Source organism: Mobula hypostoma, chromosome 3 (assembly GCF_963921235.1).
Source record: "Mobula hypostoma chromosome 3, sMobHyp1.1, whole genome shotgun sequence".
Classification (NCBI taxonomy): Eukaryota; Metazoa; Chordata; class Chondrichthyes; order Myliobatiformes; family Myliobatidae; genus Mobula; species Mobula hypostoma.
The window spans coordinates 180,332,727-180,352,046 of NC_086099.1; the positions used below are offsets into that span (position 1 = coordinate 180,332,727).

The 19,320-nt window shown below is 42.6% G+C and overlaps 1 protein-coding gene across 1 annotated transcript in view; it reads left to right on the plus strand.

Moving 5' to 3' along the window:
- The window catches only part of LOC134343764 (alpha-2,8-sialyltransferase 8F-like), a 31,609-nt gene extending 14,979 nt beyond the window's left edge, over positions 1-16,630 (plus strand). Inside the window, exons 5-7 of the mRNA XM_063042504.1 lie at positions 6,614-6,720; positions 7,059-7,148; positions 16,159-16,630. Coding sequence (XP_062898574.1) covers positions 6,614-6,720; positions 7,059-7,148; positions 16,159-16,630 — 669 coding nt within the window. The remainder of the gene's footprint in view (positions 1-6,613; positions 6,721-7,058; positions 7,149-16,158) is intronic.
- The last annotated feature ends 2,690 nt before the right edge of the window (positions 16,631-19,320 follow it).

Genomic DNA, 19,320 nt, shown 5'->3' on the forward strand with positions numbered 1-19,320 from the left:
TGATTGGGTTAAAATTCCCAAAAGAAAGAAAAGGCAAACAGCAGAAATGGAGATTGAGGAATTTCTAAAGATGCCGACCTCGGAGGCATTAGAGGATGCCAGGAAAGTGGAATTGGCAGCTGTGGCCAAACGGTTGAATCTTGTTAAGGGGAAGTCGACAATGAGGAAAGAAGAGATACACAGAGCTATCGTAGAGCATTATGTGTCTAAAGGTGTGTTTCCCCAAGGGAAGCTGGAGGTGATATCTATTGGAGAACCTGATGGAGACGCAGTACAGGTGCAGCTTGAAAAATTGAGACTCGAGCACAAGTTCCGGGTACTGCAGCTAGAACACGAAGAGAAACAGTTAGAATGACAACGAGAAGAGAGAGAGAGGCAGTTGGAGCGAGAAGAGAGGCAGAGGGAAAGGGAATTCGAGCTGGAGAGGTTAAAGATAAGGGCAGAGCAAGGGCCCATGCCGAACCAAGGTGAAGGGTTCAGGGCGACCCAGGAGGTTAGGCTGGTTCCCCCATTTGACGATACCAATGTGGATCGGTACTTTCTCCATTTCGAAAAAGTTGCTGCAAGTCAGGACTGGCCGAGGGATAAGTGGGCTGTTTTGCTTCAGAGTGTACTTAAAGGAAAAGCCCAACAAGCTTACTCGGCTTTGTCCGCAGAAGATGCCCAGAGGTATGAGGTGGTGAAAGAGGCCATCCTCAGGATTTATGAGTTGGTCCTGGAGGCATACCGGCAGAGGTTCCGGAATGCGAGGAAGCAGTGGGACTGCATGTATTTAGAGTTTGCCCTTGAGATGCAGACATATTGTGAGCGTTGGTGTGCCTCGAGGGGGGTAAATGGGGATTATTACAGACTGCTACAGCTGATCCTGATTGAGCATTTAAGGGTTGTGTCCCTGATGGTATGAGACCCTACCTAGATGAGAAAGAGGCAGCCACTTTAGCCGCAACTGCTAAGTTAGCGGATGAGTACGCGTTGACACATAAAACGAAGTTTGCCCCGAGTAAAGGCTACCAGAAGGGTAGTCAGGACGGCGGGGAGAGTCTGCCAGAAAAGTCAGAAAGTAAGCCGGGGACTAGTGAGAAGGATAAGGTAGACTGGGAGCAGTCTAGTAGGAAGTCTCCTGGGGTCGTATGTTATAATTGTGGGAAAGTCGACACTTTGCGTCCAGGTGCTTTGCCCCAAAGAAGGAGATGGGAAAAGGAAAGGCGGCGGTTCTGACTGGCTGTATTGAGCTGGTAAGCAAACCGCTAGGAGAGGAGAGGGCTAATAAAGTTCAGGAAGTGCGCAAGAGGTTTATCTCGACCAGATTGGTGTCGGTGAAGGAGGGGACCTGCAGAGACACGGGAGCGTGTCAGTCATTGATATTAAAGAGTGTGTTAGACTTTAGCTCAGAGACCGAGACTGGGAAAGTCAGGGTCATAAAAGGCATTGGGAAAGGGACTGAGGCAGTACCTTTGCACCAGATACACCTAAAAAGCGACTTGGTTTCTGGACCGCTCACGATCGGGGTGAGGCCCGAACTACCAATGAAAGGCGTGGAAGTCTTGCTCGGTAATGACCTCGCTGGGGGAAATGTGTTCTCAGCAGTAAAACTGACAGGTCAGCCTGCCAGCATTGAGGCCCCGCCCATGGACTCACAGGTTTATCCCGTTCGCGCAGTGACTCGGCGTATGTCCAGGAAGGCTGCCAAAGTAAATTTAGCTGAGACGTTTCTACCAGCCTTGTACCAGGGGAAGGTAGAAAGTGAAAAGAAGGAGCGTAGTGAAACAGGAGAAAGTGAGGGAGTTGAGGCAGACTTAGCATTAGCAAGGAAGGACTTTGTACAGACGCAGGAGCAAGACGAGGAGCTGCGGGTTTCGGCGGAGACAGCTCTCTCTGAAGCAGAATTAAAAAGGGAGCCAGTAGGCTATTGTGTGGAGGAGGGAGTGCTAAGGAAGAAAGGGAGACCAAGTGCCGTGCCCGCAGATGAGGAATGGGGGATGGTGCCAAAAATTTATGGGGATGAGATTCTTAACCTGGTCCACAAGATACCCCTCGGTGGACATTTTGTGGGGAGGAAAACAGTCGGCAGGTGGACATTTTGTGGGGAGGAAAACAGTGGGAATCATGAAAGAGTTTTACTGGCTGCACAGAAGGAAGGATGTTATTGACTATTGTAGACGTGAGTTAACACAGTTAGAGGCTATTAACATGTTAAAAGCTCACCACGATCAGAAAACAGATCTAGCTGGTGATATCATGAAAATTAATGAGGCTAGGTTGCCACCTGATAAGGGGAAAACCCATTTTGAAAAGATAAGTGTGGTGCTGACCAGATGGGAGAACTCTATTGTGTTGACTGACTTTGCTGATGACTTCTCTCCCTTAATCCCCGAACAAAGCGGCCCACTAAGAGAGCTAATTAAACGGCATGCCCACGTAGGTCCAGATGTCCCGAGGCGATGCAAAGAGCTGGGACATGGAGTTGTTGCCACATCAGGTCAGCCTAGTGAGCAACACCCCTATAGTATGATTAATTCAGTGACAAACAGGCTAAAGAACACAGAAGTGTATATTTGCGATGTAGTGGTCTGGAGTGACACGTGGGAGGAGCACATTATGGTGGTAGAGGAGCTGTTTAAATGGCTGTCTGAAGCCAGTCTGACATTGAACCTCGCAAAAAGTGAGTTCGGCCACGCGAAGGTCACTTATCTGGGATTTGTGGTAGGACAGGGGCAGCTGGCTCCGATGCAAGCTAAGGTGCGGGCTGTCTCTGAAGTCCCCACCCCGACAGACAAGAGAGCCCTGAGAAGGTTCTTGGAGATGGTGGGGTACTATCAGAAGTTTTGCAGAAAAAAAACAACTTTGCAGATAGTACCCACCCTCTTACTAAGCCCTTGCCAAAGAATGCTAAGTTGGTATGCGATGACCCTTGTTATCTGTGTCTGGGGTGAAAACCACTGAGAAGTTACACTGATCACAATTCATTAGTGTTTTCGGCCACTATGAAATTTTCTAAATTGGAGCCTGGTTTTAGAGGATTATTAAAATAACACATATAAAAGGAACAGAAAATGTGATTGCTGACTGTCTGTCAGGTGTTGACAACTTAAAAGTCTCTGTATTAGCCAAATAGCTGATAAACATGTATATTTGTGTGTATCTGATAGTGTATTCATGACTATATTTTTACCCCAGTAAAAATCCTTTGAAGGATAGGGGGGTGACGACAGACCAAATTATCAGAAGATTGGTGCCGATAAGAGGACAATGGGGGAACATTCAGAAATGTTAATGAGAGACAAGAGGGATTAACGAAAAGGAGACACAGTTCCGAGTATTGTCAGAGACCGGTGGCTTTGAACCCTGAACTGTTTGAAGTTTGATGGACAGGCGATACCCCAGCAGGGGGATAAAAAGGGACAGGTTCGCTAAGGCAACAGACACACGACACCACGAGGTAACAAGACCCTGGAAGTGGTGTGCCCCCACAAGTTGGTGGGATGTTTGGAGGCTTGGTCGCGAGACCAGCCATAGACGCAGAGGGTGGAAAGATACGGTCAGGCGGGAACCTGGTGTGTGTGTTCGCCCTTGCCTGGGTGCCGGGTTCACTGCAGAAGAACGATCGTATCTGAAACGGAGGGGTCACAGTTGGTGACCTCAGAAGACATTACAAAAGGCTCGCCCGAAAGCTACCCGCGAGGAATATCGAAGGTCTGTTTGGAATCCGATTTGCATATTCATTCGTTCTCTCTCTCTCTCTCTCTCCAATGGCACAACAGTGATTACTGCGAACTGAACTGAACTAAATTGAACTGAACTTTGCGTCACTTGAAACTGATCATTTACCCCCAGACTGCGATAGAGCTTGATTGATCCTATATCATAGTTCCGTGTACATGTGTGTTTATTCATTGCTAACCTGTTGCATTTATATCCTTACTATTAGAGTATTGTGTTGCTTATTTCTTTAATAAAACTTTCTTAGTTCCAGTAATCCAGACTCCAACTAAGTGGTCCATTTCTGCTGGTTTGGCAACCCAGTTACGGGGTACGTAACATACCCTTGCAGAGTGAATTTAGTGATAATCATGTTTAGTAAGGAATATTAACATTTCACTTTCAATTCAAGTGCATTCTGCATGGAAGGAAGCCAAAAATTTGACTTAAGCATAAAGAAATTGGCTACTAAAAATATCAAGGGAAGATTATGATGCATTGAACTAACGACTTTATGTAAGCATGATGAATTGTATAGAATTGGGCACGTGGCCAAGTGGTTAAGGCATTGGACTAGCAACCTGAAGGTCGTGAGTTCGAGCCACAGCCGAGGGAACGTGTTGTGTCCTTGAGCAAGGCACTTAATCACACATTGCTCTGTGATGACACTGGTGCCAAGCTGTATGGGTCCTAATGCCCTTCCCTTGGACAACATTGGTGTCGTGGAGAGGGGAGACTTGCAGCATGGACGTCTGCTGGTGTTCTATACAGCATTGCCCAGGCCTGCACCCTGGAGAGTGAAGACTTTCCAGGCGCAGATCCATGGTCTCGCAAGACTAACGGATGCCTTTACTGTATAGAATACAGCAGCATTATAGCACAATGATTAGCATAACGCTGTTAGAGTGCTATCTGTAAGATCGAGTTTCGAATCCAGCTGCTGTCTGTAGAGAATTCACATGTTCTCCCTGTGACCGCTTTAGATTCTTCTGGGTGATCTGGTTACCTCCCACATTCCAAAGATGTTCGGTTCAGATGGGAGAGTTGTGCACATGCTGTGTTGGCGTTGGAAGCCTGGCAATACTTGTGGGCTGCAGAGCCCAATCCTTGCTGATGTGATTCGACTCAAACAATGACTTTCACTGTTTGTTTGAATGTATATGAGACAAAAAAAGCTAATCTTCGAATAGGAGCATAACACCTTCAAAGTTTAGAATTAGATCAGTTAATATCTACAATATACTTTCTAAGCATTACTACATTATTGACTTTTATTATATTATTAAAACAAGAATTGCCTTTCATAAAGAGTGTCCTGTTAAATTGCTTTACACTTGTTCTTATTTGCCTTTTGAAGTGCAATTCTGAAGAGCTGATTAACATGACATGGTAAATGCAAACCAGAGGACCACACCCTCATTCTGTGAATCAATAAGTATTTCAACAATCTGCAGCTACCTGTTCCACAATTGATAGTAGGTAGGAAATGCAGGACAGGGACATGAAATGGAAAGCTCTGATAAAAACCTTTTGCCTTCTCTATTGTTCAACCCCATAGCTTCATTCAGTGAATTTTCTCTTCCTCTCTTAGTGTTGCAGAATGTGAGTCGAATCCCAGACAAAATTAGTTATAGGAAGATGCTCACTGGTTCCCAAATATAGTAGGGCATGTCAGCCATGAGTGTAGGAAAGGAATTAATGTGCTTTGTCCCCTTGGAAAGCTGTAGGAGTTATATCAGAAAGGAGTTCTGGATAAGAAAGTACAGGTAATTCTGTCATTCAGTGTTTACTCTGGAGCAATTTAGTTTAATACTCGCCAAGCAGCCTTCATTTCCTCAACTATCGTTATCAGAAGTTTTCAACTGACATATTATGCCGACCAGTCTGCTGTTTCCTGTTTTCTAAATTCAGACTCTTTATAACGGTGTGTGATCTTTGAATTTTTAAACTTCCCTAGAATTCAGGAACTGTCAGAAGATCACAAACAGTGCATCCACTATCACGCATCTACTTCTTTAAGACCTAGCCACAGAGCTTTTAGTAAAATGCAAAATATTGTTTGTAGACCTTAGGCGTCTGCTTATTTCCCATTAATAATACCACTTTCATGGTCTAAGCGGTTCTGATTTTGTATACTTGTATATGTGTAAACAACATCATTATTGTAGGCCCGAAATGTCGACTGTACCTCTTCCCATAGATGCTGCCTGGTCTGCTGCGTTCACCAGCATTGTTTATGTGTGTTGTATTCTATTTTGTATATTTGCTGTAAATCTTACTGATACCTGCCACTTCACTTTCACTCTTTATTTGATAATTTTTAAGTATGTAATCCACTGGGTAAGTGTGTAGATATCTACCTGTTGTGAGAGGGGAAACGTGCTTTGGTTGGAGTTACAGCTGAAGTCACAATTGAATCCATTGAACACATTTTATTCACTTCCCAGCTGTAGCTGCATGCAATAAATTCAATGTATTAAATAATTATCTTGTAAAATTCCCATCTCAGCAGTACATGTATGTCTTGGATCACATTTTTAAAATTAATTATCCACTTGTAAAAAAGAACGCTTCACTGTCTAAGTTAACCATTTTAATGGTGAGGACTGCTTCACAGCATTGAATATAAGAAAGTGTTAATAACCTATAAAATTTGTTTCAAATACAATTATTTTAAACTGCACTCAGATAATTTGTAGGTTTTTTGTCTTAATTTTGTCTCTGAAATGAGTCTTAAGACATAATGAGGATAAATGACTTTTTCCTACATCCTCACCCTGGTATTCCTCCTTTAAATGTACTATAAAATAATCCCTTGAGGTTGATTACATGTATGCAAATTCAGTTTTCTGCAGAATTTAAGAAATGATAGAATTGTGAGAGAATCTAATTCAATGTCACTGATTTTGTTTAGACAGTACCATTTAAAAAACTAAAGCACTGCTCTGTTGTTGGAAATGCTGGAATTTTAGCGAACAGCAGTTGTGGAACTGAAATAGATCGGGCTGACTTTGTATTCAGGTATGAACCAAAATGTGGCTTGCATTTGCCTCAGAAACATTGGTCTACTGGAGATAATCATTTGGTTTAAAAATCACCTCTGACTAGAATTTTCTCAGGCCTATTGCCAATTCAACGATAAATGTGGTGTTAATGATGACTTCATTACAAAATTTGAGTCATTTATTGTTAAATAATTTAAATTACAATCTATCACATCAGTCGTCTTTGCTAGTCTGATGAAAAATTTATGCTTATTTTATTTTTTCCCATTAACTTGCTGTTTTTATGATGTACATGCAAGTGGCAAGTTTATATTATGCAATATTAATTATAATTTTTTATGTATTTGCTTGCAGGTGTAATCTGCCTCCTCTTGTTGATTATAAGGATGATGTGGGTACTAAAACGGATATTGTGACTTCCAATCCATCTATCATTATAAAAAGGTCATTATGTATTTAGCTACTAAAAACAAAGATCAATAGAAATGTATCTAAGATGAAAGAGCTATGAATTGAAAACGTACATATGTTGTAGCCAGTCCCCATATTTTCAGGAATTTTTCTCTCTATTTTGTTTCTTCATCATTGCCTTCTTGATGAGTTCATGCAATCAAGGAATTTCATTGCTCCTAGGTGTACATGACAATAAACTAATCTGAATCTTTAGCAACATGTAAAATACTGAGGAACTCAGTGGCTCAGGTGGCTTCTGTGGAGAGAGACAGACAATCAATGTTTTGGTCCAGTTGTCTTCATCTCGACTGAAAGAGAGAGGGGAGCTAGCCAGTATTAAAGTGTGGAGGGAAGGGATAGTGCAAGAGCTAGCAGGCAGTGGGTAAATCCGGGTGAGGAGGAATGGAAAAGCAGATTGGGAAGGGGAAAGTTGAATTTTCCTCAGTTCATCTATCTCCACCACATCTTTCCTCCATAAACCTTTCCACTCCTTGGTCTACTCTATTGCCAGGTTGTAGCTTAATGCAAACTAAAGGAACAGCACCTTATATTCAACCTAAATAGTCTATAACATGATGACATACTCTTTCTTTTCCTTTTTCTACCCACCCTACCCTGGAAATAGAAAAGACTTGTCAGAAGGGCAGTGTTACGATAATTGTGGGGGATTTTAACATGCGAGTAGATTGGGAAAATCAGGTCGGCACTGGATCTCACGAGAGAGAATTTGTAGAATGTCTGTGAGATGGCTTTTTAGTACAGCTTGTTGTTGAGCCCACTAGGGGATCGGCTGTACTGGATTGGGTGTTTGTAATGGTCCAGATATGATTAGAGAGATTGAGGTGAAGCATCCCTGGGGGGGGGGGGGCAGTGATCATAACAAGATTGAGTTCACTGTGAAGTTTGTGAAAGAGAAGCCAAAATCTGATGTGTCGATATTTCAGTGGAGTAAAGGAAATTGCAGTGGCATGAGTGAGGAACAGGCCAGAGTTGACTGGAAAGGGACACTGGCAGAAAGGACAGCCGAGCAGTAGTGGCTGGAGTTTTTGCGAGAAATGAGGAAAGTGCAACACAGATATATTCCAAAAACGAAGAAATTTTCAAATGGAAAAAGGATGCAACCGTGGCTGACGAGAACAAAGTTAAAGCAAAGGAGAGCGCGTACAGGGAAGCAAAAATTAGTGTGAGAACAGAGGATTGGGAAGTTTTTAAAAGCTTACAAAAGGAAACTAAGAAGGTCATTAAGAGGGAAAAGATGAACTATGAAAGGAAGCTAGCCTCAAGGGAGGAGAAGATGGTGGTGCGACGCAGCGCGCGCAGCCTCTCCAGTGAAATGATATCGTATCTGTTAAATAGGGGCTGTGCACAATTCTGATTTGATGGAGACAGCCATGAGAAGCACGGAGGAACATCTGGAGGAACTTCTGTAATGACTGGTTCGCTGCTGCTGCTACTGTGCGATTGAGAATCTCCAGAGGGAAGGCCCCAAATCCTCAGCTTTGCCTTCTGCTGGCGGCCGGGGCTGGAGTCGAAGCGCTCGGCAGAGATGGTGCTCAGTGCCAGAGGGCTGGTCGGAGGCTCAGAGTTTTCGGACGACTCAGAGTCAGACTTCGGTCAGGCATGGCAGGGAGAGTGTTCTTCCTTCTCCCATCTGCGTGAAATGTGGGACTTTCGAGAGACTTTGAACTTTTTTTTACCGTGCTCATGGCCTGTTCTTCATCAAGTTACGGTGTTGCTTGCACTGTTGTAACTATATGTTATAATTATGTGGTTTTTGTCAGTTTTTCAGTCTTGGTCTGTCTTGTGTTTCTGTGATATCACACCGGAGGAATATTGTATCATTTCTTAATGCATGCATTACTAAATGACAATAAAAGAGGACTGCATGTCCTCATAATCTAATCTAAATAATATCGAAGAGGATACTAAAAGCTTTTTCAAGTATATAAAGAGTAAAAAACAGGTGAGAGTAGATATAGGACTGATAGAAAATGATGCTGGAGAAATTGTAATGGAAGATAAGGAGATAGCAGAGGAACTGAACGAGTATTTTGCATCAGTCTTCACTCTGGAAGACATCAGCAGTATACTGGACACTCAAGGGCGTCAGGGAAGGGAAGTGCGCACAGTCACAATTATGACACAGAAAGTACGCAGGAAGTTGAATAGGCTAAGAGTAGATAAATCTCCTGGATCAGATGGAATGCACACTCATGCTCTGAAGGAATTAGCTGTGGAGATTGCGGAGGTATTAGCAATGATCTTTCAAAAGTCAACAGACTCTGGCATGGTTCCGAAGGACTGGAAGATTGCAAATGTCACTCCGCTATTTAAGAAGGGGGCAAGGAAGCAAAAAGGAAATTATAGACCTGTTTGCTTGTCATCGGTGGTTGGGAAGTTGTTGGAGTTGATTGTCAAGGATGAGGTTACGGAGTACCTGGAGGCATATGACAAGATAGGCAGAACTCAGCATGGATTCCTTAGAGGAAAATCCTGCCTGACAAATCTATTGCAATTTTTTGAGGAAATTACAAGTAGGCTAGTCAAGGGAGATGCAGTGGATGTTGTATATTTGGATTTTCAGAAGGCCTTTGACAAGGTGCCACACATCAGGCTGCTTAACAAGCTAAGAGCCCATGAAATTACAGGAAAGTTACATCTGTGGATAGAGCATTGGCTGATTGGCAGGAAACAGAGAGTGGGAATAAAGGGATCCTATTCTGGTTGGCTGCCGTTTACCAGTGGTGTTCCACAGGGGTCCGTGTTGGGGCCGCTTTTTACGTTGTACATCAATGAATTGGATTATGGAATAGATGGTTTTGTGGCTAAGTTTGCTGATGATACAAAGATAGGTGGAGGGGCCGGTAGAGCTGAGGAAACAGAGAGTCTGCAGAGAGACTTGGATAGATTGGGAGAAGTGGCAAATGAAATACAATGTTGGAAAGTGTATCGTTATGCACTTTTGCAGAAGAAATAAATGGGCAGACTATTATTTAAATGGGGAGAGAATTCAAAATTCTGAGATGCAACAGGACTTGGGAGTCCTCATGCACGATTCCCTTAAAGTTAACCTCCAGGTTGAGTCGGTGGTGAAGAAGGCAAATGTAATGTTGGCATTCATTTCTAGAGGAATAGAGTATAGGAGCAGGGACATGGTATTGAGGCTCTACAAGGCGCTGGTGAGACCTCACTTGGAGTACTGTGGGCAGTTTTGCTCTCCTTATTTAAGAAAGGATGTGCTGACGTTGGAGAAGGTACAGAGAAGATTCACTAGAATGATTCTGGGAATGAGAGGGTTAACAGATGAGGAACATTTGTCCGCTCTTGGACTGTATTCCTTGGAGTTTAGAAGAATGAGGGGGGAACTCACAGAAACATTTCGAATATTGAAAGGCATGGACAGAGTGGATGTGGCAAAATTGTTTTCCATGGTGGTGGAGTCTAGTACGAGAGGGCATGACTTAAGGATTGAAGGGCATCCATTCAGAACAGAGATGCGAAGAAATTTTTTTAGCCAAAGGGTGGTGAATCTATGGAATTTGTTGCCAGGGGCAGCAGTGGAGGCCAAGTCATTGGGTGTACTTAAGGCAGAGATTGATAGGTATCTGAGTAGCCAGGGCATCAAAGGTTATGGTGAGATGGTGGGGGAGTGGGACTAAATGGGAGAATGGATCAGCTCATGATAAAATGGCGGAGCAGACTCGATGGGCCGAATGGCCGACTTCTGCTCCTTTGTTTTATGGTCTTATGGTTACTCCTTCACCCATATATTCCTCCCACTGGTTCCCTTTCCCCACTATTCCCATCTGCTTTCCTCATTTCCCTCCCTTGACTCCATGTTCCAGTTTCCTGTCAGATCCCATCACCTTCAGCACTTTATTGCTTACACCTCCTAGCTTCCGACATTATCTCCACATTCCCCTCCCCCATATGCCTTTTACCACTCCTCACCCGCATCCACCTATCACTTGCCAGCTCTTGCTCCAACCCTTCCCTCTACCTGTCTGCATTGGCTATTTCTCCTTTATCTTTCACTCCAGATGAAGTGTCTCAACCTGAAAAGTTGATTGAGCACTCCTCTCCATAGGTGCTGTCTGACCCTCTGATTTCCTCCACAATTTTGTAAGTTGTTCCAGATCTCCACATCTCTAATCTCTTGTTCGTTTCAAATCTGTATCTTTGCTCTTTGAGGTTAAAGAGTTGTGATGCAGGACAATGATTTATCCTTCTGGCCCTCCGTTGACCTGATCTACTGAACTGTGAATTGTTTGTTTTGTGTGGTGAGTTCTAGTTGGAATTCTTAGCTGCTTGAGAAAAAATGTCAGTGATGAAAAGATCATAAAAAATCCACTTGGAGAACTGCTTCTACACTGGGAGAAGGGGTGGTCACCAGCTGAATTCTTCAACTATTTACAAAATGCATAAGTGTATCATCAGGAAGGAGGTACAGAAGCCTGAAGGCACGCGCTCAGCGATTCAGGAACAGCTTCTTCCCCTCAGCCATCCAGTTCCTAAATGGACATTGAACCCTTGGACACTTCTTCACTTTTTTAATACATATTATTTCTGTTCTTTTGCATAAATTTTAATCTATTCAATATACATATACTGTAATTAGTTTATTTATTTATTATTATTATTTTATTTTTTCCTCTTCTATATTATGTATTGCAGTGAATTGCTGCTGCTAAGTTAACAAATTTCACCACACATGCCAGTGATAATAAACCTGATTCTGATTCAAATATCTCCTCTACTCGCCAATTCTCCTGCCAGAGTTCAATCCATTCAGAGCGTGAGTGGGCCAGTGGAGGAGTGGAGTTTTGAGGCTTTGACTCGAGAGGCTTCGACAAGAAGAGGCGGAGGACAAGCTAGCTTGCAGTTAGTTTTTACAATGTCTTCTGAGATGGTGATGTGCCTCTCATGTGAGATGTGGCAGTCTTAGGGGAACGCCCCTCTCCCGCAGAGTCACGTGTGCCAGAAGTGCATACGGCTGGGCGATCTGGAAGACCGTGTAAGGAATCTGGAGCAGCAGCTGGATGACCTTCGACTCATAAGGGAGAATGAGGCAGTCATAGATGAGAGCTACAGGGAGATAGTCACACCTAGGCTGTCGGAAACAGGTCGTTGGGTGACAGTCAGAGGGGGGAAAGAGAAGGTGAGCAGACAGGTAGTGCAGAGCACCCCTGTAGCCGTTCCCCTGAATAATAAGTTTACCATCCTGGATACTTTTGGTAGGGATGACCGACCAGGTGTGAGCCACGGTGGCAGGGCCTCCGGCACTGAGTCTGACCCAGTGGTGCAGAAGGGTGGGACGGAGAAGAGGAGAGCTGTCGTCATTGGAGACTCTATAGTCAGGGGAGCAGACAGGAGATTTTGTGGACGTGAGAAGGACACCCGCATGGTTTGTTGCCTCCCGGGTGCCAGGGTCCGGGATGTCTCTGGTACGAGAGGGAAAGCAACCAGAAGTCGTGATACATGTTGGGACCAACGACATAGCCAGGAAGAGGGATGAGGTCCTGAAGTGTGAGTTTCGGGAATTAGGCAGAAGGCTGAAGAACAGGACCTCAAGGGTGACGATCTCAGGATTGCTGCCAGTGCTACGTGACAGAGATGGTAAGAATTGGAGGAGATGGCAGTTGAATGCGTGGCTGAGGAGATGGTGCAGGGAGCAGGGTTTTAGATTTTTAGATCATTGGGATCTCTTCTGGGGAAGGTGGGACCTGTACAGATTGGATGGGTTGCCCCTGAACTCAAGGGGGAGAAATATCATTGGAGGTAGGTTTGCTAGCATGGTTCGGGAGGGTTTAAACTAATTTGCGAGGGGGATGGGACCCAGAGCGATAGAGCAGTGAAAGAAGTGCATGGAGTAAAGCCAGATCTAACATACAGAGAGGCTTTGAGGAAAGAGAAGCAGAATAAACGGTGTAAAGACAGTTAGGAAAAAGGGCTGAAGTGTGTGTACCTCAATGCAAGAAGCATCAAGAACAAAGGTGATGAACTGAGAGCTTGGATACATACATGGAATTATGATGTCGTGGCCATTACAGAGACTTGGTTGGCACCAGGGCAGGAATGGATTCTCAATATTCCTGGATTTCAGTGCTTTAAAAGGGATAGAGAGGGCGGAAAAAGGGGAGGAGGGGTGGCATTACTGGTCAGGGATACTATTACAGCTACAGAAAGTGTGTGTAATGTAGCAGGATCCTCTTTTGAGTCAATATGGGTGGAAGTCAGAAACAGGAAGGGAGCAGTTACTCTACTGGGGATATTCTATAGGCCCCCTGGTAGCAGCAGAGATACAGAGGAGCAGATTGGGAGGCAGATTTTGGAAAGGTGCAAAAATAACAGGGTTGTTATCATGGGTGACTTTAACTTCCCTAATATTGATTGGCACCTGATTAGTTCCAAGGGTTTAGATGGGGCAGAATTTGTTAAGTGTGTCCAGGATGGATTCCTGTCGCAGTATGTGGACAGGCCGACCGGGGGAATGCGATACTAGATCTAGTACTAGGTAATGAACCGGGTCAAGTCACAGATATCTCAGTGGGTGAGCATCTGGGGGACAGTGACCACTGCTCCCTGGCCTTTATAATTATCATGGAAAAGGATAGAATCAGAGAGGACAGGAAAATTTTTAATTGGGGAAAGGCAAATTATGAGGCTATAAGGATAGAACTTGTGGGTGTGAATTGGGATGATGTTTTTGCAGGGAAAAGTACTATGGACATGTGGTCGATGTTTAGAGATCTCTTGCGGGATGTAAGGGATAAATTTGTCCCGGTGAGGAAGATAAAGAATGGTAGGGTGAAGGAACCATGGGTGACAAGTGAGGTGGAAAATCTAGTCAGGCCACACTTGGAGTATTGTGTCCAGTTCTGGTCACCTCACTATAGGAAGGATGTGGAAGCATTGGAAAGGGTACAGAGGAGATTTACCAGGATGCTGCCTGGTTTAGAAAGTATGCATTATGATCAGAGATTAAGGGAGCTCGGGCTTTACTCTTTGGAGAGAAGGAGGATAAGAGGAGACATGATAGAGGTGTACAAGATAATAAGAGGAATAGATAGAGTGGATAGCCAGCATCTCTTTCCCAGGGCACCACTGCTCATTACGAGAGGACATGGTTTTAAGGTAAGGGGTGGGAAGTTCAAGGGGGATATTAGAGGAAGGTTTTTTACTCAGAGAGTGGTTGGTGCGTGGAATGCACTGCCTGAGTCAGTGGTGGAGGCAGATACACTAGTGAAGTTTAAGAGACTACTAGACAGGTATATGGAGGAATCTAAGGTGTGGGCTTATATGGGAGGCAGGGTTTGAGGGTCGGCACAACATTGTGGGCCGAAGGGCCTGTACTGTGCTGTACTATTCTATGTATAATCCGTTAATAAATTAGAATCCAGTATTGATTCTAAATAACAAACCGACAATCCTTATTAACCCAGCTGTTGTGTACAAGAGATTTCAAACTGTGAGAAATGTCAGCTGTGAATCAAAGAGCAAAGTTTGAAACGTAACATGAAGAAAAATTATATTAAATAATAAGTTTATTGACTACAGTTCGCAAAATGATTCGTTATTTGTCGTTTAACTTTAAAATACCTCAAAGTTATAGCATGGTTAAGTAACATACACTCAGTGGCCACTTTATTCATTAACTCCTGTATCTTCAGTACTCCCGTCAGGGGGGAGGAACAGCTGCCTGAAGACGCCCAATCCAATTGAACGCTACCTCGCTTTTTGATCTTTTTTGTACTACTTATTTATTTTTAATATTTCTTATTATAACAGTAATTTCTTTATGTATTACACAGTACTCGTGCTACAAATTTGCAAATTTCATGACATATATCAGTGATAATAAATTTGATTCAGTTTCCATCTTTGATTATGTTGGCTGTTTTCCTGACGCAGTGAGAAGTATAGTTTCTAGGGTGTTGCAAGATATCCTTGCTCCTGCACCCAAATCGTCTTGTATTGAAGGCCGCTGTACTATTTGCATTTCTAACTGCTTGCTGTACCTTAACACTTGATTTCAGTGACGGTGTAAAATCCATGGCTTGTTACACCTCCCCTTTGCTCATTCTATCACATTCATGTAATAATATCTGACGAGTCATGTATCCTCTTTTGTGAAGATGATTTCAAAGCATGTATTTACTCATACAGCCATTCTGTTGCTTTTGATTATAATTTCTATAGTTTCTACTGCAGGGGACTCACATCAGTCTTCATTAATCTTTTCCTCTTTGCATATGTATGAAATATTTTACAGTCAGTTTTTTCCTGATCCCTGAAAGCTCTCTGATTCTCAATATTTCCTTAGAATCTTTTTGTAAGTCTGTATTAAACACTGAACAGCAAGTTGTTTTTTATGGACATCTTTGGATCTAATATTATCTCCAAGTTCCTCCATAAGACACAGCTGAGCTCTCTTTCCTGACGTATTTTTATGCCAGAATGAACAGTTCATAAAAATTCATGTAATAATATTATTTTATTTACTATTACCCTTAGTAATACATTTTCAGGCTGAGATCCTTCATCAGGATTGTAAAAAAAGATGAGAAGTCAGAGTAATAAGGTGGAGGGAGGGGAGGAAGAAGTACAAGGTGGTAGGTGATAGGTGAAACCTGGCATATTACCGGAAGTTGGAGAGATCGATGACCATGCAATCAAGTTAGAGGCTATACAGCATATCAGTCGTTGGCCTCCTCCACTGCTGCGATGCGGCCACACTGAGATTGGAGGGACAATCTTAATTTGTATAGCACATCATGGGCCAAAATGCATGTTCTTGTGATATTCCATGTTTTACATATCATAATTACATATCTGGTAAATAGCATGTAGAATTGTCGTTTTGAATTTTACGTCGTCTGCATATGATTGCTAATTTGACTTTACTTACAGGTTCCCCTGATCACTTACAAAAAATATTTTGTGAGATTGATAATTTCCTTGAACTTCAGGGCCTTAATGTGAACTATTATTTGAATTACAGGTTTAAAAGTCTTAATTTAAGAAGAAAACCATTTATGGACCATATATCTACATATGAAGATGCATTTATTCTGTTGCCTGCATTTTCTTTTTCATTCTGTACTTCAACTTCATTTAAAGTTTTATACACTCTGCAAGATTTTGGAACGAAACAACAGGCAGTGTTTTTAAATCCTTCGTATATGAAATCCATCAGTAAATTCTGGAAAGATAACGGTGTAAACGAGGGTTTTCTTTCCAGTGGTTTGATAATATTAAGTGCAGCATTGGACATGTGTGAGGAAGTTCGGTTGTATGGATTTTGGCCCTTCACCAAGGACATGAATGGAAACCAATTCTTCCATCATTACTACGACAACGTGTTGCCATCAAGAGCTCACAAAATGCCTGCCGAGTTCTACAAACTAATGCAGCTTCACATGAAAGGCATTGTGAAACTGCGAGCTGGTAGCTGTGAAAACGTAAGAAATTGATAAATTTGAAACGAAAAGTCTTATTCTTTTGTGACTGAGAAGCAAAAAAAAATCCTTACCAACTATTATTGATGCAACATAGAAAACATTCTGTCTGGATGATTAACAGCTCTGCATGTGACTGCAAGAAACTGCTGAGAGTTTTGGACGTAGCTTAGCACATCACGGAAACCAGCCTCCTCTGTGGTAATTCTGTCAATATTTTGTGTGGAAAGATGCCTTTCAACCCAATGAGTTCAGGCCCATCCACTTTACATTAATCCTATGTTTTATTTTCCCTAAATTCTCTTCAAACCCCTTTCCCTTACCAACAACTCAGACTAGGGGCAATTTACAATAGCCAGTTAACCTACCATCCCACACATCATTGAAGTGTTGGGGGAAGCTATGTGGGAGCACCCAGAAGTTACCCACATGATCACAGGGAGAACCTGCAAACTCCAGTAACAGAGCACCCAAGATCAGGAATGAATCTGGTTGCTGGCACTATGAGTCAGTCACTCAACTAGCAGAGCCACAGTGACAGAGTATAAATGTGTTTTTTTTTTAAATTTATAGTTTTCTCTCTCTTCAGATAATATAATAAATTATTACCACTGATAACACTTTATGATACTGCACTAAATAAGTTAACTGAAGTGTAACACCCTGGTTAAGATTTTACTGCTAATGTTGTAAGTTTTTGTAATGTTGCAACAGTTCTCTGTTGAAGCAGTGTGTTCTTTTGGTAGAGTATGGTTTATCATTCCAACAAAAGTGCTTGATTCGATGGAATCCGAGAGGGGAAATCCTACTGGTGATCGGTGAACAGGAGTTGGCGCCGTGAATACATCAGACACAGCAGCTTTTGGAAGATTTGAGCTCCAACCTGTGCACTTTTGACCTTTAATTATGTTGGGGCCCTTTGGTTTTTCTCTTTTTCTTCTTTCATCTTAAATAACAGTGTATTTTGTGTGTAAGAGAAAGAGATATATGATTAGACTGACCAGATTTAAGTGTTCAATTACTTATATTCAGGTTCTGAATAAAGTTATTTTGATTTTGAACACCCAAATTGTAAGGAATGGTGAATATAACATATTTACAGGTAAGAAAATGTACATTGATTAATGGCTTTGGTAAAGCTTTGCTATATACAAATAATAAATTGAAAGTTCTTTGAATTCTGCATTTTATATCTTCTCCAAAATTGATCTAATTTTAAGACTTTAATATTACCCAAGCAATTAACACAATTATGGAGTTGCAAACTGTTTTTAACCTGGGAAGAGACATTCAGCCCATCCTGGCTCCACATATGAACAATCCAGTTCGTCTCCGCATCCTTATAACCCTGAGAATTATTTCAGATACTCATCCAACTTCTTTTTGAATGTTCTCAAAGAATCTTCCACTCCAACTCCCCTGGTCATGAAAACAAATTGTATCACTATTGATTCTTTTGTCTTTCAGCCTCATTCTAATTCCTGTAGTTCCAAATCGTTCTGATGCTCAGACCAGGTTCTCTCCATCTACTCTCTATGAGCTCCTAATGATTTTAAGTCTTTCTTCATAGGATCACCTTGCAGCCATTAGCATTCCAAAGAGAACAAACCTAACTTCCTGACCATCCATGAGACTAACATCTCTCATTCTTGGAATCATAACGCAAGGATATAGGAAATTGTGCTATTTCTCTATATATGTTGAAATTGAGTGTACCCAACTAGACCATAAGACCATAAGACATAGGAGCAGAAATTAGGCCATTTGGCCCATCGAGTCTGTTCTACCATTCAATCATGGCTGATCCTTTATTTTTCTCCTCCTCAACCCCATTTCCCAGCCATCTCCTTGTAACCTTTGATGCCATGTCCAATCAAGAACCTATAAATCTCTGCTTTAAATAAACCCAACAACCTGGCCTGCACAGCTGCATGTGGCAACAAATTCCACAAATTCATCACCCTGTAACTAAAGAAATTTCTCTGCATCTCTGTTTTGAAAGGACGCCCCTCTATCCTGAGGCTGTGCCCTCTTGTCCTAGACTCTCCCACCATGGAAAACATCCTTTCCACATCTATTCTGTTTAGGTATTTCAACATTTGAAAGGTTTCAATGGGATACCCTCTCATCCTTCTAAATTCCTGCGAGTACAGACCAAGAGCTATCAAACGTTCCTCACATAATAACCCTTTCATTCCTGGAATTATCCTTCCTCACCACCAACTTAACCTGCAAGTCAACCTTTAGGGTGTTCTGCACAAGGACCCAGAAGTCCCTTTGCATCTCAGTGTAAGGGATTTCTTCTTTTATGTTACTGCGTATATTAATCAAAATGGCTTCTTTGTTATGTTACAATTAAAATGGCTTCTTTGTTATGTTAAATGCTGAGGAAGTTCTCTCACTAACAGCTTGTTTGGGTTATATTATCGATAAGAGAGGGATGAACCAATAGGTGTCCATGTTATTTTTTGGGATGGTATTCCGGCTCATATGGCTGGGAAACGGTGTTTTAGGGGGGCTTTTGGGAGGAGAGACCGGGAGTAAGACGGACGTGCTGGAAGCACTCTGGTTGATCACCTTGGGTGGTCCCGAGCGGTGAGTCGAGGGGGTCGGAATGGATCGCAGGGTGAAGAGAGAAGACCCCGGGTATTTGAGCTCCAACTGTGCGCACGAAGAAATTGAACTTTGATAAACGTGGTGCATTT